This window comes from Danaus plexippus (assembly GCF_018135715.1).
Source record: "Danaus plexippus chromosome 9 unlocalized genomic scaffold, MEX_DaPlex mxdp_24, whole genome shotgun sequence".
In the NCBI taxonomy this organism is placed as follows: domain Eukaryota; kingdom Metazoa; phylum Arthropoda; class Insecta; order Lepidoptera; family Nymphalidae; genus Danaus; species Danaus plexippus.
This window is the reverse complement of record NW_026869847.1, coordinates 775,279-801,598: the sequence shown is the minus strand read 5'-3', so window position 1 is coordinate 801,598 and position 26,320 is coordinate 775,279. Positions and strand designations below refer to the sequence as shown.

The 26,320-nt window shown below is 34.1% G+C and overlaps 1 protein-coding gene across 4 annotated transcripts in view; it reads left to right on the top strand.

Annotated features, from left to right (window-relative positions):
• Positions 1 to 20,422, top strand: part of LOC116767731 (integrin alpha-PS2) — a 48,925-nt gene extending 28,503 nt beyond the window's left edge. Inside the window, exons 4-26 of one of the 4 annotated variants that reach the window (XM_032658185.2) lie at positions 4,657 to 4,783; positions 5,279 to 5,299; positions 6,185 to 6,246; positions 10,036 to 10,084; positions 10,249 to 10,305; positions 11,645 to 11,820; positions 12,018 to 12,224; positions 12,307 to 12,406; positions 12,515 to 12,749; positions 12,981 to 13,147; positions 14,031 to 14,176; positions 14,351 to 14,556; positions 14,834 to 15,089; positions 15,178 to 15,335; positions 15,662 to 15,837; positions 15,933 to 16,067; positions 16,156 to 16,221; positions 16,302 to 17,235; positions 17,321 to 17,715; positions 17,815 to 17,906; positions 17,982 to 18,128; positions 18,413 to 18,643; positions 18,843 to 20,422. In XM_032658185.2, the coding sequence (XP_032514076.2) occupies positions 4,657 to 4,783; positions 5,279 to 5,299; positions 6,185 to 6,246; positions 10,036 to 10,084; positions 10,249 to 10,305; positions 11,645 to 11,820; positions 12,018 to 12,224; positions 12,307 to 12,406; positions 12,515 to 12,749; positions 12,981 to 13,147; positions 14,031 to 14,176; positions 14,351 to 14,556; positions 14,834 to 15,089; positions 15,178 to 15,335; positions 15,662 to 15,837; positions 15,933 to 16,067; positions 16,156 to 16,221; positions 16,302 to 17,235; positions 17,321 to 17,715; positions 17,815 to 17,906; positions 17,982 to 18,128; positions 18,413 to 18,643; positions 18,843 to 18,920 (4,221 nt within the window). In that variant the 3' untranslated portion in view covers positions 18,921 to 20,422. The remainder of the gene's footprint in view (positions 1 to 4,656; positions 4,784 to 5,278; positions 5,300 to 6,184; positions 6,247 to 10,035; positions 10,085 to 10,248; positions 10,306 to 11,644; positions 11,821 to 12,017; positions 12,225 to 12,306; positions 12,407 to 12,514; positions 12,750 to 12,980; positions 13,148 to 14,030; positions 14,177 to 14,350; positions 14,557 to 14,833; positions 15,090 to 15,177; positions 15,336 to 15,661; positions 15,838 to 15,932; positions 16,068 to 16,155; positions 16,222 to 16,301; positions 17,236 to 17,320; positions 17,716 to 17,814; positions 17,907 to 17,981; positions 18,129 to 18,412; positions 18,644 to 18,842) is intronic. The other 3 variants (XM_032658186.2, XM_032658187.2, XM_032658188.2) reach the window with 3 other exon arrangements.
• Positions 20,423 to 26,320: the final 5,898 nt, after the last annotated feature.

The following is a 26,320-nucleotide window of genomic DNA, read 5'->3' as shown; positions in this document are numbered from 1 at the left end:
AATCAATTCTTATAAAAAGCTCAACGACCAATGAATGCATCACCCTGTAGATGTGAGTCTTGGAGGTAACGTAAAGATGATATGCGAGCACATTCCGCTACATCTGATAGTCTGACCTCTGGCCAGCTAATTTCCTCTCCGGAAGATAACGATATGCTTTATATACCTCTTGCTGATGATTTACACTGTCGAGGCGCCTGACATTCGCTTGTGGGATTTATAGCTGGAGACGAACTCTAATGTTTATAAGAAAGTAATAAACATATTTTATGAGTTCAAATGAGCTGAACAATTACAATCGTAATGGTCCTATACTTAGATATAATAATATTAAATGGGAAACAATATATGGAACTCTTCTCGTGCAGTCCACGCCCCACTTATTCTTAGTCCGCGCCATATTTAGTACTGTCTATCATAACTGTTAGGAACGGTACCTCCTAACACAGTTGGTACTATAGTTCAGAACTAAAAACTAGCCATGGAAAGTTCTCTTTTATGGAGCTACCCTCATTGATAACGGTGTACAATTAGAAGTAAGCGGTGATGAGAAAAAAAGTGGTCATCACTGGAGCGAACGGTTGCTGGCGTAGGTATAAGGTGAATCAGGAGATGTTATTTGAGCTTATTTAGTGGCACATTAGAGATGTGAATTAATACCACTTCTGGGCTGTCGATTTGCAGACAGTAAGATATTTTGGACTCTACTCTTTATTTCTGAAATGTTAATTTCTTGTTTTCGTCTCATTTAGAATAGTTATGTAAAGTCATTTCTTGGTAGTTAGTGCTAACAAAATTAATAGTTCAATTAATCAACACTAGTACACCATTTTAATTGTTTCTCTTAAAATATATTTTTAATACATATATATAAAGATGTTAAAGACGAGACATGGTAATAAATTCAGTTTAGCGATTCCCAATTTCACGTTATGACTGTTAATATCTCCGCGGAAGGCACGAGCTTGACATTTTATTTTCCGAGAAGAAGACAATTTCGCTGATTACTTAACAAGACTTTTACATTAAATTAATTTTGTCTCATTTCGGTCCAGCGATTTATTTCTTTTAGCGTTCCCGTGCTCTTGTGTGAAATTTGATTAATTATTATTGCGAACTTTTAAATTACCAACTCGTTTTTGAGATCCCAATGTTATATTAAATGTCACAAGACTACTCACATATCTTTATATTACGAGATGAATTTTTATTGTTAGATATGAATGTTATCTTTGTTTATTTTAATTTCGTTATTCGCTGGGATATGAAATGTATTTTTAGTTTACATTTTTATAACGCAATCATTCAATAAGTCTAATGTCGTGTATGACACACTTCGTCTCGCAACGTAGAGCCTTCTATGTGTCTATTCGGAGCACAGTAGCCTTATACAGCGAGTGATTACTGGGCGGCTTGCAAGTTTTTTCCTATCCCTAAATAGCGTGACTTGGGATTCTCGAAATTAACAGTATTCGGACTGAATAGCGGGATAGTTGACTGGTAATGAGAGGATCGGGAACTGGGATGAGTACCACGGATGTATTTAGACTTATCACTCGTTTATGGGATTTGCCTCATAAAGGTGAGAAGAAATCTCTAGCTTAATCCGGGCTCTTAATTAATTAAATGAAATTAATAGAACAAGTCAGGACAAGTTAATAGTGTTTTATAAACAAGTTACGATGGAACAAAATATATTAATTATTTTAATAATATTGTATATTTTTGGTATTGTGATAACTCATGCTGGATTTATATGTTTATGACATGGCTTTAAAACTCAACCGTTGAATTAGCTCAATAAAACTATCTTGGAGAATGGCAACACCAAAAATCGATTAGTAGCGCGTGCGTCGGCAGCTTCACGTTAATTTCGAAGTGGAATTTAATGTAAGAATGTGATTACAACAAATTTACGTTTACAAGTAAACAATAGCGTGATAGAGAAGACATATACCGCGTAAGGTCACATTATGGAACCGCTACAAGAGACAACATAAGGCTATCTAGAAGTAATCTTGTAAGTTGAGAGTACTTTTACAGTGACATAGAAATTTTGTATACATATTTTAAATATATTCTTACATTGGTTTCTCATATAAACTAAATGAAACCATTGCATTACCGTGTCTCACAACTAAAATGATTTTGTTACAAAGAACAAGACATCAAACGGTTGAACACGAGGCGTGAACGCGGCTATTGTCTATGATTTACAGCTGACATGACAGACATGTAATGCTATGTTAAATAGGCCATAGCTATTGTTGTTCTGCCAATATTAACACAAAATCCATTGTATTGTCATTTCCTTTGCTTTAAGTGCGGTATTTGTTTTCTTAATACGTATAAAAAAGTGTTTTTCTTGCAATATCAATGAATGTTAATAATCTTTGATGGTTGTCTATTTAGCCGCGATGCACATTAGCCCAGATCGAGCACACACTGAGCTATTCTCGTGCAAATGTGGGTCATGTGTCAATTGCTTTTCAGCTTGTGCAATCGCCTCTGTCTGTAATATCTGGAGATATCGAAAGCTCCACTTACAATGATCCCAATTCATAGATATCAAATGAACACAAACTTTAAAAATGTCCCAAAACTAAATTCCTTTATATGAAATAAATCGGTATCACGTCGAAAGACTTACACAGACGAATATCGAGAACTAGTGAACAAGTTTAGAGTGAAAGCTCTCGTACAAAAGTCAATAATCATAAAATATACATTCTTAGCTAATGAAAGTGGTGAGAAATTACAAGCTGCGTTTATCATCTGACTCAGAAGATGACGGAGTGAGTGAATCATCTCACGAATTCCAACACAATCTCATGCACAAGGACCAGATTCTTTGGTCATAAGAAGTTTGATACACACTGGACATTAGTGTGTACGAAGAACTTGCTGATATATTTAATTACAAAAATTGCTGGAGCTTCTTCAATTTAATATAAAACTTATTGATTCTTTCCAATACAATTAAATCACCAAACTTAACAGCGATACGAACTCACAAAGATAACGTAAATCTAATCATAATCTCATATTTATCACAGTGTGAATGCTTTTTCAAAAGTTACCAATAAACCTACAATAACTTGGAATGCTATTTCCTTTACTTCCCTTGGCACATCTGTGTGCAATGTCGTAACAGTAAACTGGCTATAAAATCTGTTTGCTTTGGGATCAGACCGGTGATTCGGAGACCATTATTAGAGGAAACGCCGCCGCACTCACCAATAACGACAAAATATTTGTTCCGTTCTATAAACTATAGGATATACTTAATCTCCGTACGCTATGGAAGAAAACTTTCACGTTTCTGTGGTAAAAAAATCAAAATTAAATATGTCCGCGGTATTCATAGGTAATTTTATGTATTGTATCACAACGAAAGCAATTGCCGGAATATACCGACTGAAGCGTAGAAGATGTGTATATATTTTTTTATTGTTGAAGATTATCTTTGTTACTGAGAAAACTGAGAAGTATTTAGACGATAATTTTCAAAAGGTCATGAGCTGGGATCTAGTTTATAAACGTGATATTCCGAGTAAATGAAAAATTCAAAGGAAGTTTATAAATCATTTGTTGTATAACATTTGTATAATATATATATTTCGTGTATATTTCCGCCAGATGTCGCTGTTGTATATCATAGCGTGTTATTACCATGTTTGTTGTTAAGTTGATCGCGACGCGTGCCTCGTCTCGTTACAATTGCTGAGTGAGTTGTAGGGTTGGCGATTGATATTATTTATAACAAGTTTATTGACGACATTACTTTATAATATAACTTGATAATTAGCAAGGCTCTCCATAATATTAATACAAGTTATGTTCATACGTAATTTTTTTTTTATCGTCACTAAATTCAATATGTAAAAGATTTTCTCCATATCTCGTCAAATGTGTAGACAAAAATGCATACATCCGAGTTCAGTCTTCCGATCTCTGAACGAAAGAACTGAATTTGTAGTACATCTTTATTACCATACAAAAAAAAAACATTTGAATATAAGAAATAAAAGAGTTGGGAATGAATAAATCTATTATTACGGCCATAAGTTGTTCTCTTTTAATTTATCAATTAAATCACTAGTATATAATTAGTGACGGCAACAATAGATAGAGCCCTGACTCTATATCCTCTATTAGAGCTGAAATAGTTAAATTCCCTGAACTATTACTGTATTTCTAGTAATATAGCCATAGAGGCTCGAGGAACCGTCTGAGGATGTTATGATCGTAATTCCATTACTATCGTTGACATAAAATGATTCAACACTGTGGTTAAATATCAACATTAAGTTTATTGACCCCCGAGTCTCTGAACAATTTGATCAAATCGGCCACAGCATTGTTAGCGGTCAACTGGAGTTTACTTTGAACTGTATCCGAATCTAATACATAAATATTATAGAAGGGAAGTTTCGAGTCTATACTTTTTGGATTTGTTACGATGATATTTTAAATATTATAATACGTATATATATACATTTTCTTTGAAAGATGTCTCGCTATTACCGTTCTATAATATTTTCATTCAAAAGTAAAGAATCGAAACATATTTGGCAACCAACAAAAACTCTTCTAAAATGCGTTTTATTGATTATTTAGTTGTATTAATTTATTGTTGTTTTTTTTTTGTTCCAGGCTTGCGCTCCGCGTTACGTGTCCTTCGTGTCGGCAAAGTTGAACCAAAGAGACCCTGTGGGGTCCTGCTTCGTAGCTCAGACCCCAGATGCCGTGGAAGTCAATGAGTTCTCACCCTGTCGAAACTGTAAGTAAATATTTAAAACTTTTAATCCACATATGATATATATAACACAATAAAGACAAGTAATGTGTTATGTGATACTCTGTGAGACATTTTAATCGATTAATCGATGATGATGATGCTATCGATACCATTTAATCGATTCTATTTGACATGACAGCTTACTCTTAATATAAGTATTATAGATCAGTAGAGCTTAAAGTCCCGTCACTTCCTCCGGTAATGGCGGGACGTTTTAAGCAGAAATTAGCGTGTCGAGCGCCCGCAGCGCGCGACTTTGATTTATGATTAGGCAGCCCACAGCTTGACGGGTGAATTAGATGGCCATATCAGATTACATTCTCCTGTTACTAAAACCTAAAGTTTGTCACGCTGTTCACGAGTTTAAGGAATATAAAACACCTATAAGAGTTTGTGAGAATTTCAAAATTTTGATATTTGTATGTGCTTAATATATTATATTATTATGTGGTTTTTGAAATTGTGGTGTCTGTTTAGGGTTCACTACGGTGGAAGAAGGTATGTAGAGGAGTAGAATAGTAAAGATCGATGTCATGTGCACTCGTAGGGAAGATTGGTCGTAATGGTGGAGACAAAAACATTCGTTCGCCTTATTATGTCAACCAAACTTCTTATTCATTGTGAACACGTATATGTTTATAACATCACTTTAGAAAATCAAATTTAGAGAATGCGAATCTAGTGTCAGTCTGAACTGTTAGCTTTGAAGATTAAAGTTATTGATATTTAAATTGGCAACTTGTAAAAGTAACACAGTTGCATACAGAAAAACTAAAAAGAGTTAATGATTTTTTATAAATAAATAAATATGTTATCGTTAAATAAGACTGAATAAATTTTATTTAAAGAGCATATACTATTGTATGTAAATAGTTTTTTCATAATAAACAAAGAAATATATATATTTATATATATATAATAAAATTAAATAAAAATATTTGTATAATAACTTAATACTCTGTATTTAATACATATATGTATGAGTAAATCAATTTATATAGATACCATTTATTTAACACGATATAAAATAGACTAGAGCTGCATGTATATGTTTGCGTTACGTGCTACTGGATGTTTGTATTATATTTAGAAAATGTGCGTAAAACTGCTAAACTAAATAACACATGTATATACACAACTAACAGATATGTATGCTTATGTATATAACAAACATGATATTATTTATAATATAATATAATTAACGGAATATAAATACACATATGGGACGATAAGTGATTATGTATTATAATTCACCTTTTGTAGTATGAAAAATAAACTATTTAATAATCGGTTATCGCGTAAACCGCCCGACTGTGAGCGGTCTTAATGCCACTGTGATCTGACATAATGTTCTGTTATTAATATAATTTAAACAATTCCCAGCGAGCCACGACCAGCGGAAGACTGGCATGTGTCAGGCCGGTTTTTCAGCAGCTGTCTCCAAGGTGAGTAAATCCTGTAATATGCACCCGCATACGTGAGTAATTATTATAATTTAAAAAAAGAAATGTTTGTTCGTGCTTTCTCTTAAAACGTTTATTAAGTATTGAAACGATATTAATACCTAGGAAGGTTAAATATTTTGTAGCGTACCAAATCTCTTGGATGTACATAATCTTGATCGCCTTAGACAATGTGAGACTGAAAGATGCCTAAGGTAAGATCGATGAAGGCAGATCTCACGTCGGATAGACTTAAAACTCTAAAATGTACTTAGCTACAAGCAATAAATCTAAAATATTTTAAATTATACAATAAATTTTATGACTATAGTTGTATATTCATTTTCCTTATCAATCTATAAAGCTCAAATACTTCTCATAAATTGAGGCTAAATTATTAAAACGTCCTCCTCACATCCAACGGCGAATTGTTGTAACGTGATTCGAATTCATTTAACAATTAGTACATTTTGGTGAAACGTTCGCAAAAAAAGGACAATTTCGTGTAAGACATCGTGATTTTACGATCGTGGGAATAGTATTATATTTACTGTGTTGAATTATCATAGGGATCACATCGGCCGCACGTGACCGGCCTGCGCTCGCGCAACGCGCTTATGAATTATTGAAAACTTTTATTGTTGCCAAAGCAAAAAATATATAAAAAAACTTCTTTTGATTTCTATTCCTGAAATAGGAGGCTCTATTTCGAATTGTTTCCCCTCCGATTTATGGGACTCCGTATTTAGTAAGGCTTTAGTTTATTGGTATATGAATGGCAATGACAGATTACTATATTTCTGTTTGAATTAATTTATCTGTTCTCGTTTTAGAAATGAATAAAATTATTGGAACACGAGAGATATGGACAAGAACAATCTTTGTTTAAATTTCTAAGAAATCTTTGGAACATATATAAGCTCGTTAATATTCCGCTCATTCGTACAACTTGCTATTAATTTCCATTATCTTTGTATTCAGCGACAAATGTGACAACCAGAAACTATAACGTTCAAAAAAAAAAGGTGATAAATATTCGTACGTGTTTTGCCTTTCTCGTCCATGTTACTGTAATGTTGCTAGATATAAAAAATACTAACCAAAAATGAGTTTAAAATGTGCTTTTGTTATAGAAACCAGGATAATCTTATGAGATCACAATTTTCATATATATGCATATATAAACGGGAAATTTGTATTATATTTTTGCTTACAACTTAGTTGCAAACCTGATATGTATGTGTAAAACCAGCTAGATATCAAGTATCACAAAGCTTAATCTACCGACTGGACATAAATCCTCCCAATCTCGTTCATGTAAACTGACGATTACGTGTTTCTTATAATAACTTGTGGGACTATGTTATTTATAGTAAAATAATTTATAATAAATTAAAATAGGATAGGTTTCTTTTGGCATAACATCATCCACGTATATTATTCTTAATCTTTTATAAAATGGCTCACATGTCATATACATGGTAGGGTAGAGCGTTATTGTTTCATTCCATCGCCTTTTTCCTATGCAAAACAAAATTCTATATCATTGAAACGTCTCAAACATTCTTTTTGAATTTACAAACATGGTTTCGGAACGTAGCCGTAAACGTCGTATTTGCAGACAATGGCGTTGGCGGGAAAAGCGATACCATATTGAAACATGCATTAAGGATTTGTCCAAATAATCGTTTTATTTATTGTGATAACTTAAAATAAATTTATTTGGGTTGACATAGCGATTCATCTTTTCAATTTAATATTAAATTATTGCCAATTTAAAAATGATAAAAAATCACAGAAATTTGAAAAATTATTGGTAGTAATTTCGTTCAGATGCTAAGTTTAAAATGCGTACATAAATGGATTGAGTTAATCTTCGACACGATATCTGCATTGGTGAAGCGTTTGAAATTACTTAATATTTTTTATATATATTATTTATTTAAAACTTAATTCAATAATTTTAACCTCATAATTACCATAATGCTTAGATATATTTATAGCAATCTCATATTTTGTTTGTATCAGCAATGGCGAAACTTTCAACCTACTTCCATAATGACATATTTCTATTACGGCATTAAATATTCATTCTCTTAAAGTAAGTGCTGTTTAACTATGGAGGAGCTTTCCAGGATTATGGGATTTTAAACGGCTACAATAGTTACGAGTGTTAATTGAATATTCAAGTGTTCTCGGTAATGTTTAGCTTATCGTTTACCGAGTATTTTTATATATCGCATTTCAGTTTTAAATCAGAAAAATATATTGAAACATTACAATACTTTAGTATTTAACTGTTGTCTAGTTAAAAAGTTATATCTTTTTAAACTTACAATAACCACTAAAGCCGTAAAACTAAAACTTAAATACTTCCACTTGATATCAGCTCTTTAATATCACATGGTGAAACAGTGAACGTGACATATGCGACAGATAAGTTATAACACTTTAAAATCGATAAAGCAACATATGACCAAATAAAAACTTGTGCTTGCTGATGTAGGTCCATAAAACTCGGATTTGAAATTCTGTCTCCAAGTGACAAGCGAACTAAGCCGTGCGGCGCATGCTTCTTGTCGTTCTTTATATGGCGCGAGTCGGCCGCAGCGTACGCGCATATTTATTTGTCAGCCAGCCGGCGCCCGCGCATGCTACTCTCGATTATGTTATACTGAAAGATTTATTAAGAAGCTTTCGTTTTTGTGTATGAAACATATCAAATATGTCTATTATTTTATCTTTTTATCAATACTGATAATGTTTGGGGTGCATAAATTTCAAAATAAATGGTCTATCTGTATACCCATGTCAACGAGCAGGTTATAAAAAATTGGTACACATGTTAACAGAGATTATCTCCAGTTACCGAGTAGGTTGTGTGTTCTATTAACACAAACACAGACATTTTATGAGTAGATTTACGTATTTGATAGAATATTATTGAAAATATATGTAAGATAAAAGAAAAAAATGTTGAATCACAACATAGGAACAAATTAGCCTGCATCTTCCAAACGCATAGTGAACCTACTGCTTGTTATCTCGCATGTTCACACGGATTCAAACGTCTGTGTTTTGTCCAATTTGTTTTTGGCTCAAGGAACACCTCTGGAGCGAATTAACGTGTAATTTTGGATGGAAGTGCTTTCCAGACACGGGTTATTCTGTTAAAGGACTTATTTGTATTTTTATTTCATATCATATTTTAGTGAAATTTTTAAAAATCATAACAAATTAAGAATATACCCTTTTGAATAGAATTTGAAAACTCTAATTAACAAAAATATATATTTATATAAATTAAAATTTTAAAAGTTAAAATTGTGACTATTTGTTTTTCTTAACGAAAAACTTCTCCAATTTATAAATATATCAGTGTGTTTTTTCTGCATCTCATATCGTATTTCTGTTATTTTAACTTAGCTTCAAAACTTTCTCACGTTATAAGTCGAATATGCAAAGAATTCTTATAATACTCTTATGTCTTTATATAATCCGTGAACGGTCATGACCTACCCCGTATCTGTTGCTAGACGCTACCATAAGTGCTTCACACATAAACACATCACTTTTATCGTACGACTTGAATAAAATTACGTCTGCATCCCTTGCATTACGAGATAAGTGCTATCCTAATAGCCTGCTACAACCCGTTCAATATTTGGAATACTTACATCGAAAATCAGTTTTATGACGTAACTACTATTAACTGAAAAAAGCTTTAAAAAAATATGTTTTAAATTGATTTGATGTATATGAGAAAGTTAATGTTGGTAATTTTTTTTTCAGGATGGCCAAAGACTATTCTTAGGAGCTCCCGGCAGTTTTTATTGGCAAGGTAGGTGTTACAAAAAGTATTGTCACTTTAAAATGTGAAGATAAAAGCTCCAACAATCATTCGGGCATTTAGAAGAAATGCTTCAAAACCGTTGGAATATTTATTGATATTTGTCTTAGACTTAGTTAATATGTATTTTATGAATATTAAATAACCATCCACAGGACGAACGTTTTCCATAGACACTAGCGCAAGGTTCAACTACTTTATGCCGAAGGAAGGTAAAGAACAACGTTTCGCCAGACTGACCTTGTACTTCTTAACAAAATAACCTAGAGATGCTTTATAGCAGAATCCTCCGAATAATATGGCGTAGTCTCTGGAAGTGTTTTAATTCTTATAATTTCTAAACCCCGAATCATATGTCCAAAAATCTGATAATCCTCAAACCACCCTGGGTAGTTCTTTGTTTGAAAAAAAAAATAAGGGAATTTTGTCTCGTGTAAATATATTGTAAATAAAAGTAAATACGTCCTTTTATTCTCAGGGAAATAAGAATTAAAACAGTACTTCAATTGGACCTTGTCATATATCTGAAAGCCGAAATTCTGGCTGTCAGTAGGATATGGATTGTCCAATGATTGTACAAAGCTTTTCATATCATTCGGTGTCATTGTACTGATACCTCTCATATCCCAGAAAAAAATCTGATCTTTGCACGAAAAATCAGAATGATCATGAAATGCCTGTCTCCATTATACGCTCATACTGTGCTCTTTATACAGATTTATTTCTAAAAATTTTCCAAGACTATTTGCAAAAACTGGAGGTATATAGAGGATACATATATGTATTTCCATACGACCTTATATTTTCAGATATATTAGATATAACGATGATATTCGATAATTGTCGAATGACGGAGATTGTAACGCTTATGCAAAAAAACTAATTTAAAAAGGTTTTTTATAACTTCACCCCATTGGCTTATAATTAATGTGGTCGCTTCTAAATTTGGTGGTATTGACTTAACACAAGACATCGGTGAAATCGAAGGAGCGATTTACATCGTTTTCGATCGTTTAAACTCCTCGGCTAAATATTGAAGAGGTCTCATATTTTATAGCGGTTGCTAAGGGCTACCCCATAAGAAAAATGGAATAATCATGCTTATGTAAGATTCATTTCATAATTGGTGTGTCATAACTATATGTGCACACCATTATTTTAAATGGTTCTTACAAAAACATCTAACTATAAAATGCGACTGATAAGAAAAACTATTCATGCGTTCATAAAAACTTGCGATAAATTATAATGTGTCTGCTAACAATAGTGTGCTCATTGAATTTTGAGTAATTGAGTTTTTTGTTTATGTTCTGACTGTATTGTTAATATTATTTTTATCCTCCCATTGATTGCTAGTGGACACAAAGATTTGTATCAATTGTATTCATCGTCAATCATTATTTTCTCTAGTGACGTCAGAGAAATGTTTGATGTTCATGTTGTTCGTGCATATTTATCGAAATAATGACATCTAATCTTTTCCTGGACTTCCTCCATTGCTTATTCATTAATTTTAGCTATAAACGCTTCTAAAACTAATGATTATTTTAGGTCAACTCAAAGTTCAAACCTTGAATTCGAAGCCGGTCTTAATTTCGACTCCGGAAGACAGCCCCAAACATGACGACTCGTACATGGGATATTCAGTGACAGTTGGAGACTTTGCTGGTCAAGGAATACAGGGTGTTGCTGTAGGTGTTCCCAGAGGATCGGAGTTAAGAGGATTAGTGAGTAAAATATTAAAACGTATTAATAAATTTCTTACTTGTTACAAATCTTATAATCTTTCATCCTTACTCTTCTCAACAACATAAACATTTTTCTTAAAGCATACGATGGATCCAAAAAGATTTCAGAGCAAATATAAAATGTCTCAAATAAAATAATACAAATTAATATTTACTATTGCTTTTCTATCTTCTAGGTGGTCCTCTATACGTGGGAGTTACAAATTATTAAAAACATCAGTGGTTCTCAAATTGGAGCCTACTTCGGCTACAGTATGGCTAGTGGTGACATCGACGGCGACGGCGCTGACGACATCATCGTCGGTGCACCAATGTTCACCAAGACCAAGAGTGACGGATATGAGCATGGAAGAATCTATGTCATTTATCAGGGAAGCGATAGAGTAAGAATCATTTTTATCACAAAATATTTATGATCGAATCACATTACGATTGTATTTAAAACTAAAATTTATTTTATTTCAGTCGTTCCAAAAGAACCACGCCAGAACTGGGGAGGTCTCAAAGGGACGATTCGGATTGGCCGTCACGTCACTTGGGGACATCAATTATGATGGTTTTGGAGGTATAAGACTTTTTGTCCATTGTTGTATATTTGCTACGAGTTAATTCAAATCTAAATGGAGCAATGTTTAAAAGCAATTGTAATTTCATAACATATTTTGATATTCAGATATCGCTGTTGGTGCTCCGTATGGCGGTGAGAGTGGAAGAGGTGTGGTCTACATCTATCACGGCAGTGAGCTCGGCATCGGTGAGAAGTATTCCCAGGCCATTACTGCTGAAGAGATCAGTCCCGTCCTCACTACCTTCGGCTTTTCACTCTCCGGAGGGGTCGACTTGGACAACAACAACTATACGGATCTGGCTGTTGGTGCTTATAAATCAGACAGTGTGGTGTTTTTGAAGTAAGTCTATTTTCAGATCGCATAATTGAAAATTGATTAATTTTAAAACGTTATTTTTATAAGATATGATAAGTTCATTATAGATAAGAAGTTTTATTTAAGCCAAATGTACTATCTAGCCAAATGTCAGCCTTCAGATGCCAGCCTTTGATTCCTATCGTTTCACAGTTAATGTGACGTCCTCCAGCCTAGGCGTGTTTGGGAGTTACTATATTATTTTAATCACCGCAGGTCCCGTCCGGTGGTTAAAGTGATGGCGGAGGTGCGGTTCATGGGCGAGAGTAAACTTATCTCGCTGGACGACCGTCGCTGCGTCCTCTCCAACGGGACAAACGTCGCCTGCGCGCGACTTATGTTCTGTCTCACATACGATGGGGTTAACGTGGACCAACAAATTAGTAAGTCCTCATTAATGTTTCTCATCCATTTTCAAATAGGGTTTCATTTTTAATAAAAACCAAGAAAGACATTTTAACGAAAACTATTTTTTCTCATATGCAGTGATAGTTTAACAGGATTAAATACTATAGTTGATTCTATTTTTAAGGAATTGGTTATACAAAACACTGGTTTTTGGTTTAACAATATTTTTGCTGAGTATTTGAAATTTATAAAATACAATTAGTTTTAATTCGGTTTTATATATTTTTCGTTAATGCTTAGAGGTACATTGTAATCTTTTTTTTCAAGCGGAGGGATATATTTGCTATTTCGGTGAGTGGTCGAAGTAGCGACGGATTAGCGGATATAATTGTTAAATTAAGTAGTTTCATTAATAGAAAAAAAGTAGTCGTATATATGAATAGGAAAATTTCCACCTGTATATAACCATACCACTTATAGTACTTTAATGTTGTATTCATGAAATCACAATTACTTCTGTCAGGGAAACGCATGTATGTACTTAGAGATGTTTTGATTTATTGTCTGTATGTAATTAATTTGAAAGCAAAACTGAGCGAAATACTTAAATTAGAATGTATGCAACGAAAAGCTTCAGCGACACGAGCAGGGTCCACGACCAGCTTTCGGAATGTCACGTTCCATTTTCTATTGAGATATGATGCCTTACGCGAGTCGTTGAATTAAGTATTATAAACATTTAACCGTCATATCTGAACGGAGGTGCCATCTATGAGGTGTTCTTAGAAATCGTAATCAATGTCTTCCAGCCCAGCAGCTTACAACATTATTGGTATGTTAAAAACTGTGTAAGAAATTATGGAAATCACTCCTCATAACTAAAACATTTAACACTTAATTATTTCAAACTAATTACAGATTTCGAAGTTACTTTGGATCTGGACTCTCGCCAGAAGACAAGCAAGCGTCTGTTCCTAATGGAGTCGAGGCAAACAGTTTACACGACTCACATATTACTTAATCAGGGGCAACAGGAATGCAAGGAAATCACTGTCTATTTAGATGTAAGTTGGCAAAAACTTAAATTTATCAGTAGTTACTTATTCTCAATTACCATAAAGTCTTTTTACAAATACGAAGTCATGACAATCTTTGCGAATTGAATCAAACAAACAGTACATTCGTAACTGCTTTCCTGTGTAATTAATAAAATATAACAATATAATTTTTTCCCTAAGGAGGAAATTCGTGACAAGCTGACACCCTTGGAGGTGAAGATGACGTATGAGCTAGTACAGCCCGGAGGGTCCGCGGGAGCCTCGGGGGCGGTCCCACCAGTATTGGACCGCACCCTCGGCGTCGAGCGCACCGACTCACTCAATATACAGAAGAACTGCGGACCTGACAATGTTTGTGTTCCCGATTTGAAAATGTTTGTGACCACGTGAGTACTGTTTCAATAATAGCAGAAGAAGCGTATTTAAATCTAATTTTTTACTGCCACGCCATAGACTCTAGCAGCCATTGTGTGATAAGCCATATGCCCTGTTGGGAAGGTCAAAAATTGTAGATAATCGTAACAAGTTGAGATTATAATATTCAATTAACTAAACTGACTTTAAACTATATGTAGAAAATATAAGACAATCAGTAGAATTCGAATATTACATAGATAGTTGTATTTCTATTTTTCTTAAGTATCTTATAATATATTTTAACAGGCCCACAGTGAATTACGTTCTGGGATCCGGTGAAAACGTTCACATCGACGTAAAGGTGGACAATGGCGGTGAAGACGCCTTTGAAACAGCCTACTACCTGCAAATACCAGCCGGAGTAACTTACGCCAAGATGGAAAGATTGGACAAAGATACCGCCGAGACATCTCCAATATACTGTTCCATTAAAAATAAAGGAACCAGTGGAAACAGTACCTTGAAATGTGATCTCGGAAATCCCATGGCCAGTGGACAAAGCGTGAGTATCCTTCCAAGTAAATAAATTGTAAAAAGATGTGATATTCTTATAGGAGACGGATAATATATGAAGTGATTTAATTTATCAGGTGAACTTCCGAGTTGTATTAGAGGTGGACACGCGAGTGACGGGGCTGAACTTCGACATGGAATCCAACTCCACAAACCCTGAGGTCGGCACGCAGTACGACAACACGAGACACTTGGCCATAGGCGTCGTCATTAAGGCAGTATTGTCGGTCATTGGGTAAATATATTTAGTGTTATAAATTTTATTATAATATTTTAGTAATAGTTTCTATCGTTGATTTTATCTCTTCTCGTATATGTATAGTTATAGGACAAGTCCCAGCTTTTTATAAATATTAGTATTACACATCTCGTCTGCCCGTGATCACGGTTGCTGCAAAGTAATCGAAACTTCGGAAGTGTGTTGTTAAAAATAATTATGAACGCGTAGTAAATCCGAAAAATATTAGTTTTTATTTCAATATTATTTTTGTTTATTTTTTCCTTACTTGCCCACCTTCTTGAATTTCGTTAATAATATCACAAAAACATTTAATTTTCCAGGACGTCCGACCCTCCAGAACTTCACTACAATGCATCCTTATACGAGTCTCGGGACCTGAAAGATGATACCAAACTCGGTCCCCAGGTCATTCACAAGTACAACATCAAAAACGAAGGTCCCTTCGCTATAGATGAGGCCGAGATATATATTATGTGGCCTTACCAGACTCTGACAGGCATGTAAAAATTATATACATAAATACATTAGTAGGATTAACTCTTTCTTCTCGGTAGGAAAACTGTGATAAATATTTCTTCTATCATTCTCCAGGCGAGAACCTCATGTACATGGTGGTTCAACCTCAGTGGGCGGGCGACATTGTGTGTGACGTCGCAAGAAACGTTAACCCCGACAACCTGTTTATACAGAACCCATATGCCTACATGTTGACAAAAGAAAAAGAAGGTAATATACCCTTTAAGTTAGCTGGTAATATACTCGTAAATACGTAAAATATATATATTGGTAATATATTTAATTATTTCTTAAACAGAAATGATGAGCAGTGAGTTCTATTCAGGCGCACAGATTGGTGGAGCTGGCGGATACTATGGACAACGTAAGATACTATATTTGTTTTTTAAATACTTTATCTAGAGATTTTAAAAATGAAAATAATCTAACATCGTCCTGTTACAGAATATTGGGAGGAAAAACATACCATTAGTGGTGAACAGGCGGGTCAGACTGGAGCTGGCCAAGTTAATAGAGGGCAAACTGCGTCTAACGCGTATGGTACACAAACTTCCAGTGGAGGACAGTATGCTGCTACTAGTCAAGGAAATGGTCAATTTAATGGTGAACACTCTATTCATGTTAGTGGGGGTCAAGCGACGGGCGGCCAATCGACCTACGTAAATAGAGGTCAAGCATCAAGTGGTCAATATGGCACCCACGTTAGCGGTGGAAGCGTTGCAGGCAAACAGTATGGCAGTACCCAAGTATCTGGCACTCGTTACGGAACCCATGTCAGTGGACAAACGGGTGAAATATCTGGTGATCAAATGGGAACACATGTAATTGAAAATAGTGGTTCAGTTTCTAACACATACGGTACCCAGCTCAATAAAAACAATGATCAAATTTCTGGAGGACAATATTATGGTGGTCAAATGGGTGGTGGTGGACAAGGGAGTGGAAGTTCCTACTCTTATAATCGTACATGGTCGAGCGGCTCAAATGAAGGATTATCAGCTGAAGAACAAGAAGCTATACGAAAGAGATTACAAGCTATGGCACAACCAAATTACCAAGGGTCCGGTCGAGAATATAACGAAGGAGGTCAAAATACCTATTCTCAAAGCAGTTCCCATGGTTCGGCTTATGGTCAAAATGGTTACAGCCAAGGTGGCCAATATTATGGTCGAGAACAAAATCATGGCGGACAAAGTTTTAACATTCAAGGCGGACAAGGCGTGGGATCTGCGGAATATGGCCAAGATGGACGTATAGTTCGAATTAGAAACAAAACTGTCGTGTTCGATTCTAACCATAATGTAATTTCCGAGTCTGAAACGAGTACTGAGTATGGATCATTGGGGCACGAGGGTGAAGCTGGTAGCTCTTTCAACACGTAAGCTATACAATACTTACATTGATATTTTACTGACTTATATATTTTTGGGTAGTTTTTTTTAATAAATTTATACTTTTTTTAGTTACCTTAATAATCAGGGCGTCAATCAGAATTATGGTTCTAGTCAAGGTTTTGTTCACGGTTCATGGGGTACTACGGAAACCGTTAATCCAAATCTAATGAACGCCGGATCCAAAACCTATAGAAATCCAAGCGTTACTGTCGTGGGCGATGAAGACGAGGACAAACTTGAAGGTTTTGGAGCCTACGCAGCCCAAAACTCTAATAATGAATTTAAGTTTGGTATCGCTGACGTGACTAACCAGGCCGGCTCTAGCGGAGGCGGTGGAGCATACAGATCTGGTTCACAAGTCTACCAGAACGGTCAACAAGGAGCTTTCCAGGGCGGCGTACAAGGAGGAGCGTCTTCTTCATACGGTAACAGTGGAAGTTATTCGTACTCTTCCTCACAATCAGGTGTGTATCTTTTCAATACTTTTGAATGTAAAATTTTTAAAATAATTTATATCTTGCTATGTTTTTCCATTTAATCTACATGTATTTCATTACTTGCAGGCGGTCACAGAACATATTCACAGTCAGGACACAGTTTCAGTTCGTCATCGGAACAGAGACGAGAAAGTACTAGAAGAAAAAGACAAGATGAAGTGAGTTTAAAACAAAACATATTTGTAGATTGGGGAGTGCATGATGTACACGATTACATGAATAATGGTTCTCAGGTCGATACGGAACTGAAGGAGATGCTGTCCCGCTGCGAAGAGAAGTACAAGTGCTCAGTGGTGCGGTGTCACACGGGCCGCCTTGTAAAGGGACAGGCTGTGTGGGTCGCGCTACGGTCGCGAATCAACTCCTCTGTACTCAATGAAGTAAGTAATGATTCTTAAACATTTACCAAAAAAATATTATATAATAAGGCGGAAATGTCAAAGACTGTAAGAACTGTGATTATAACCTTTATACGGATATAATTTTAGATTGACTAAATATGTCAGCCAGCATTTTCGATTTGATAATTGGTGATTTAGAAGCGTAGTCTTCCTATTTTAATGAAACCGTTGAGCTCTCGTCGTCCAAATTAATAATCCAAAGTATCAGTAATTTTCAAAAATTGTTATCATTCTCTCTAATATGATTTCTGTTCTGTGTAAAGATCTCTCAGGAACGCTCCGTGAAACTGTCATCGCTGGGCGCGGCTCGCGTGTCCCGTCTGCCTCTGGTGGGTAGGCCCCTGGAGCGCGGCTGGCGGTCGGCAGAGGCGGTGACGACTCTCACGCCTCAGCTGGAAGCGCGTGACTCCGGCGCCATCCCCCTGTGGGTCATCATACTGGCAGCTGTCGTCGGCGCGCTGCTGTTGTTACTGCTCATCTTCGCGCTATACAAAGTGAGTAAAACAACTTGTTATTGAGCTACGCTATATCGAATCTAAATCAATATACAGACCATGAATAATAAGGACGTTCCAAAGGGATGATTAATAAAATTATCAGTCCACATTTTGTTGTAGCTTCTTGCATAATGCATTACCTTAATAAAACAATGATCACACGTTTCCGTCTCAACTATATTTTGATTTGTTTCAGTGCGGATTCTTCAAACGCAACCGTCCCTCCGACCACGTCGAGCGTCAACCTCTGAACGGTCGCGACGAACATCTCTGATATCCGACCACCGACCTCGGCCTTGCCGGCGACGTCAACTTCACTAGTGACGGTGACGTCACGTCCGACGTCGACGCCACGTCCGACACATCCGACAGGTCCGGCCCGTCTGTCCGTGTCACTTCCGACACTTCCGGATCCTCGAGTTCCACAGACGCCGCCAGTGACATTACCAGCCAGGACTCCTCCAGCACTGATAGATACTAGCATCACAACTAGATTCAAGACTTCCGCTAGATTTTAAACATTAAGTCGTTTACAATTTAATCAAGTTATACTAGACGGCGGTGTCGGGATGGCAGTCGGAGGATCTAATACAAATTTTCTTTTTAAAATTTAATAAATAATAAAAATTTAGTCGTCACTGTGTTGTGTGAGTTGTAAGTATTTTGGGAACACCACAGTATAATAATTAGCAAATATCCAATCAACTGTATATATCAGGTTAAGGAAAACAGTGCCTCATGAGATTTTTTGAAAAATTTACTCTACAATGTTCCTTTGGACGTTTTTGAGATAAAAAAAAATGTTTTAAGGTAAAGTAAATATATAACGTATTACTAGTCACATATGAAAAACACAGTTCACGTCAGGAGTGAACAAGAAAAAAACATAAAAAAAAAATTATGAACGTGTTAAAAAGAGGGTGTGTTGTGAAATGTGATCTTTACTAAATATTACTATAAAACCAATAACAACTGACTAATTATTGGTAACTAATGAATCTGAAGCAGAAATTATTTTAGAAGGCATTGGTAGGCTTATTACGTAGAGCAATAATAAAATAAGTACACGCTGTATATAGTAATGGTTAATGTTTACAAAAAAAAAATAGTTCATAATCTATGTGTGTATAGCAGTAATTTCACATTTAGTGCCTTAAAATACATATCGGAGTTATAACACAATAAGCTATACCTTTAAATGTTTCTCAAGTATTGTAGTTTTATATTACATATTAAGCATAAACATATCGCATAAATTCTGAAACAAATATACAAGCAAGTCGTGCTATCAACAGCAAATACGCTTTAATAACAACGTCTTATAGTCGTGCTTCGCGTGAATTACATTCGCCTTCCAAATACTGCCAGTTACTAAATAATTAAATTAATGTAAATATTATATAGTACTGTTTTGAATTTGTAGTTTTTCACAGAGCATTTAAAATGTTCGTTGTAGGAGCGTACTTAATAATGTTAAGGAGTCTGCTTATTTTCTTTACCTATATTTCATCAAAACGAAATTTGATCCTGAACAATTCGATCTCGGCTGTAATTTTAAATTGTCTGTGAAAAACTGATTTAGAAATTATGAATTAGATGTATTGTTATTTTTTATTAATTATTATTTATTTATCTTAATGTTATTACTAAGAATTCCGCTTCTACTTATAAGTTAAACGAACTAAAAATCAATGCCATATTGTATGAAACATTTCGGTCGTCTGTCTGGGTTAAACGCATTTAGCAAGAAAAGAATAAAATTTTGTTTTTAAATAATCCTAATTTTATTCGATGTCCCTACTAAACAATATATATTTTCCGATTTAAACGTGTGACATAATTATTCACGTCAAAGATTATTTTTCGTCTTATACGAGTGTAGTGAAGAGGCTTAGGAGTTAAATTAAAGACTCTGGTTTGATGTTTTCATTTAATCTAGCAGCGAGATAAACTGACGTCGGTCCGTTCCGAACGATTAAATTAGCTTTGTTTTTAGGTACGGTCCGCAAACAAATATTTAACAAAGGATCTGTACTTTTATAAACTACCAATACTTTCTTTGTACAGCACGAATACTGAACACATTCTTTGTTTTTGTAAGATCTTTTATATTCAAATATTTTACAATCACAAGAAGTAATAATAATTTCATCCCAAAGATATGTTTCTTTTGAGGAAACTCATTTTACCATGTATCCGTTTGGCTCCTAGCTGATGACGTCAATAACTATTACTGGTCACATACATATATCGTCACATACAAGGAGCGTTTCCCACTATCAATACTATAATACGCGAAGACTTATGAATGAAAAATTGTTAAAGTTACGTATACTTTGAAATCGGTATAATTTTACTCATAACAAAAATAAAACATTAAAATAATGTAACATTTTTTGTCTGACGCTACTATTAACAAATGCGTAAATCTTAGTTCGCTGCAACTTTATCAAAGGCCTGCCTGATGGAGTCTGACACTAGCTGGAAATGAAACCCCCTCCTGCGACTGTTCCAAATGACTGTTGGTTTTATTTGTTATTTATTTTATTTTATTTGTTAACGAAGTTATTGTGACCTCATTCCTTATTCTCGACCATTTTGGCGAGTTTAAACAATTGGACAGTATCTTAAATTAAATTAAATTAAGTCGTAGCTGTGATTAGTAAAGATTATGTAATATTAAAATAGCTTCATCGTGCGCGGGTATGGCGTACGGAGATGTCGCCGACGGGCTCAACTAAAACAGAGGCAAGAGAACTATGCTACAAATGACGCCGTTTTAGACACGATAACACATAAATCATGCATTGAAAATAGATTTTTTCATATTTACTTCTGAAATCTTTACATACGGAGCACGGCTGGTTTTCAAGGTTGGTCAACAAAATTAACCTTCCCTTCTGGTTCGTTGATAAAGTAAAGTTTTTTATATTTCTTTACATAGATTTAATACTGTATAGACAACCTTTTGTGTATTTAAGTTTAACACCCAATATAAGGCACAAATTATATAATTATTTTTTTATTAATAGTTTTATATATTTTATATATGTAAATATATTACCTGCTTTTAAATTTAAATTAACTGGTTTATAATTAAAAATAATACTTTAGTTATTTGTGTATACTTTTCAGTTTTTTCTTTCTCATCAAAAATAATTAAAAAAAATTGTTTAAACATTAAAGAGCCAAAAATATTCTCACAATTAGTTCTTTGTAAATCTAAAACTCTTTATGAAAATGTTTAAGTGACATTAGTGTGACTTCAGCATATTTAAACTCCCATTTACAAACTGTCCAAGTCTTCGGGTCCCGAATAAATTGCTTTCCCCCGTCATAATGGATTACGTACCAAGTAAATATTGTTAGCATTATTTTAAACAAGTCCTAAGTGCATTTCCGAAATCATTAACAAACCTAGTCAGATAACAAAAACATTTTAATGACACGTTGATAAACTGCTATAATATATTCATATTAATCACTACGCGTATTGCATTTTAAAAGTATGTTATTAATGTTTTCAATGGATATAGTAATGGATATGTATGAAAGCTTTTACGAACACCAACAATGAAATGACGCAACCCATTCATTCGCTGCGAAATGAATTAAATATGATTTAACGTTTCATACAATCACAATTAAAAATTTATGTTCAATCTATTTGATCTACGGTTAGATTATAACAGTACAGGCTTGTAAATTAGCCTTACATCCGAGCAGCTTAAAGCGATAAGTGCTCGTTGTTGTAACAAAGGCTAGCAATTTAGCGAGTATAATAATAGTGTCGTCATGAGTGTAAAATGAAAACGGAAAATGAGTCTATTATTATTGCAGGATCGTAATGAGGAGACGAGAAAGCTCCATAGACGTTGAAGCCGGAATAACAAACTACTTCGCAGTATGAGCTTTTGGTAGTGACTATTTGATATGAAACTATACTAATGCAGTTGTTATTATAACATATTCGTTTACAATACCATTATAAAATACAGTATACATGTATAGACAGCTTTGTCATTTAAGTAAATCGTTTTTATACGTATTTTTACAGAAAGCTTTAACCGATGTCCACCCAGCAGGCTCGTTTAAACTTGTTATATTAGGACGGGATACGTTGCAAAATTCAATTTTTCTGCGCCGCACACTGTGCTTTATGACAATGTACTGTAGCACTTTATTATAGAGTTCAAATTTGAAAGATTTTGTTGGTAACTGAAATAAGCAAACCACTTAGCAGTAGTGAGGCGATATGATAGAAAGCATTATTAAGAGGTCGTTTGGCATTCACGTCGTGTTCTCATACACGATGCTCGGTTCCATTGAATGTACACAGATCACATCTGCTTGAAATGTTCTTTGTTTTATTGACAAGTAACTAGTTAAACATCGATTTATTTATGCATTAAAATCACTTAGTAGTATTTAAGGATTAAATATTATGAACCAAATAGGACTTACACAGTTCAAATTTTTTAGATCCATTCCAGTGTATCAAATGTTATAAAACCTTATTTTGGCAGTCCATATAAAATTATTTTTATTCTACGCCTATATATTTTTATTAAGATTAAATAATGTACATATTTTTTAAACTTCTATATGTCAATACTTGGACTTAAATAAAATATTTTGTAATCGCGTCATTAAAATGTTCCGTATTACATCTTTGTCCTTTAAAACAAAAGAAAAGAAAAGAAATAAAACAATGGAGCTGTAGAGGATCTAATATTCAGGTCCGGTGTAGGCGAGCTGGTTGTTGTTATTGTGTCAATATTCTTTATTGCTTCCCGGAGCACGGATTATCCCGCAAAATAAGGGACTCAAATTAATTCCTTTGTTTTTATCCCGGATGGTGTCCCATATGCCGCATTAGTGACGGAATCCCGTAATTAGATAAAGGAATATATGATTTCAAATCCGTATTTATTACTACAATATCCAATTAATTGATTAATAAACTATTCATTATTTGATTTCATTTCAATATTTGATTTTAATACATGCAAATAATTCCTATTCATTTTGTTATACAACATATAATTTTATACTGATTTAATAACCATGCCAAAATATATAAAATAAATCACCAAACACTACATATAGAAATTCCACTCGGAGTTTTTACTTATACATGCAAAATAGCGCAGGATAAAGTTGGTACTAACTGCCGTCAAACTAAGCCATGCCAATGAAGTAGACGTCAAAGTTTTCAGCAATAAACTCGAGAAAAGCTCTTTTGTTGTTGGCAATAAGGGTTATAGTTCTTAAACAATGTTCACAAAGCATGTAAGTTTATACTCCATTGACAGGAGTAGTTAATAGAGCCCACAGAAGTTTGTAGGCTTTCAGAAGCAAGTCTCAACTTGCACGGCTCACATGTAGAGGATGCATGTAGTTCATTTCTTAAGAATTCAAGGACTTTATTCAACTTGCACATTTAGCTAATCTTATAAAAATATATATATATAAATCTGTTATATTGGAAAGAAAATTCAAAATTTAGTTCTGGTATTTTTGCTGTAAACTATCGACAGATTTTGATACATTTTATGGCTATTTTATATGTTTATATATCAATGATATTTGGCACAAGAGGAAAGTAACTCAGATATTTATAATGATAATTAAACGTTTAACACAATATCTGAGCCAGAAGTCAGCTCGCTCTGAACATCATGTAGTTAGCTGTTCACGCTGTCCGTATTCTGGCTGTGAACAACATTAATCCATCAGTGTCCTCTCGTAACACGAATATGTGACTTGATTGTTGATATCTCATTTTGGAGAATGTGTGTATGAAATAATAGGAGGAAAATATCGTTTCCTTAGTAATATATATCAATTATAATTTAAGCGAAGTTAAAAAAAGGCTATAGAATTTCTAAAGGACGTTTTCTGTTAACAGAATAAAGCGGCTGGTCTACGTTTAGGATTATAAATGTTCATCGCAGTTTTTATTTGAATTTCGTAAAACTTTATCGTTGGCAGTAATTTTTTCCATATTTATATAAAGAATAAGGCGGAACGTAGAAATCAGAACAGAGTAAAATAAAATTTAAAAAAAATCAAGTTTAAATTTCAGGAAGTTGTGTGTGCATTGATGTAAATTTATTTGTAGTTTAAAGTTTATATCCCTATCGAAACAGCCGTAAATTTGTATACAAATAAATACGTTTTCAGTCAAATATGACGGTTATTGGTTGTGTTATAATAGATATGTTTACTCATATCAAACTTGTGCATATTATTCATACATAATCAAGCGGCCGTCTCATGTTTTCCAAATTTTTTTTTCGTTACCGCAACTAGTTCTTAATATAGACACAAAATCTTATTTTCTTTAATATTCGACTTAAACCAACCGAATCCTTTCAACTTGTCAACAACCCTTTCAAATTATTGGTCCTTTTCTATAAATAAAAAGATCACGAAGCTTTTTATCCTTTAAGATCCTTATATATGTCTGGATCAGTGGGTTGTGTAAAGCCAATTATGGTGTCATGATATGTCGCAAGTCTTTAAAAAAAAAACGACCCAATATAAATATATTACGTTAATATTTGTACGTATCTTCTCAAAAAATACAACATGTGGTATGAAAAGGCTTTATTTGAAGGTTCTTCTATAAAAAACCCGTAACAGAGATGGCTTGTAGTTGTTTTTCCAGCTAATAAAACAAAGTATCCCAATCTTAATAACGCAAGCATGGACAACGAAATGCCGACGAGTATTGCCTAATTACCGCCGCTTGGTGTGAATGTTCTTAAATAAAAACTTAACGTTTCAAGAACATTTTGAGTTCACTAATCTTATTTTTTGTCCTGACATGTTTTAAAAGCCTTCGATTAGTTTCTCTTATAGAGTACACTATCTCTCAATAAAATAATCATTAGATAGATAAAGCTAAAGGTTTTAGTCGCATTATTATTTAAAGTAATTTTTTCAACACAACTAATAATAATAATCGCTACAGTTTCACTAATTCTGTCTTATATGACGCGATAATACGCAATTCTCCGTCTGGGGGATGATCGGACGTCGTAGTCGTATCAAGGCACAGCAAAGTCGCGTCCAATTTATTTTTATTGCCTTTTATATATCTGTTCTGTAGCTGCGTTCTCGTAAACCCGCTATCTAATTTTTGACCAATTTATAGAGATGGTCGTAAGATGAAGACGAGGGCTTTGAACGTCGCTCGTCACTCACAATGTAATTCTAGAACAAATTTTGCTTTATCTTTATTATTTTGAATGAAAAAAAATAGGAGCTTCATCGGTCTATTTAAAAGAGGTGTAGGTATTATAATTTAAAGAAATTAGTTATAATTATTTACCTACCACCAAATAATTGTGACGTCTATTTAACCGTGAGAAAGCTGTTTATTCGACAATTATAATAAATCTAATTTTTTTTAACAATTTTTGTAGTTTGAACATAACGAGCAACGAAGAAGTTGAAACTAATGTAAAACTTCTTGTGGAATAAATAAATTTATCGTATGTTGTTTTTTTTTATTTTGAAAAGCATTCCCCGTAATCGGCTTTAGCTCGGAAAGTCGATTGCTCTTTACATGAATATACATATATTTTGATAAGTTCACCTTTCTATAACGTGTCGAGAGCATTTCCATTTTCGACTAAACGGCGACATTCGCACGTCCAGTTCTGT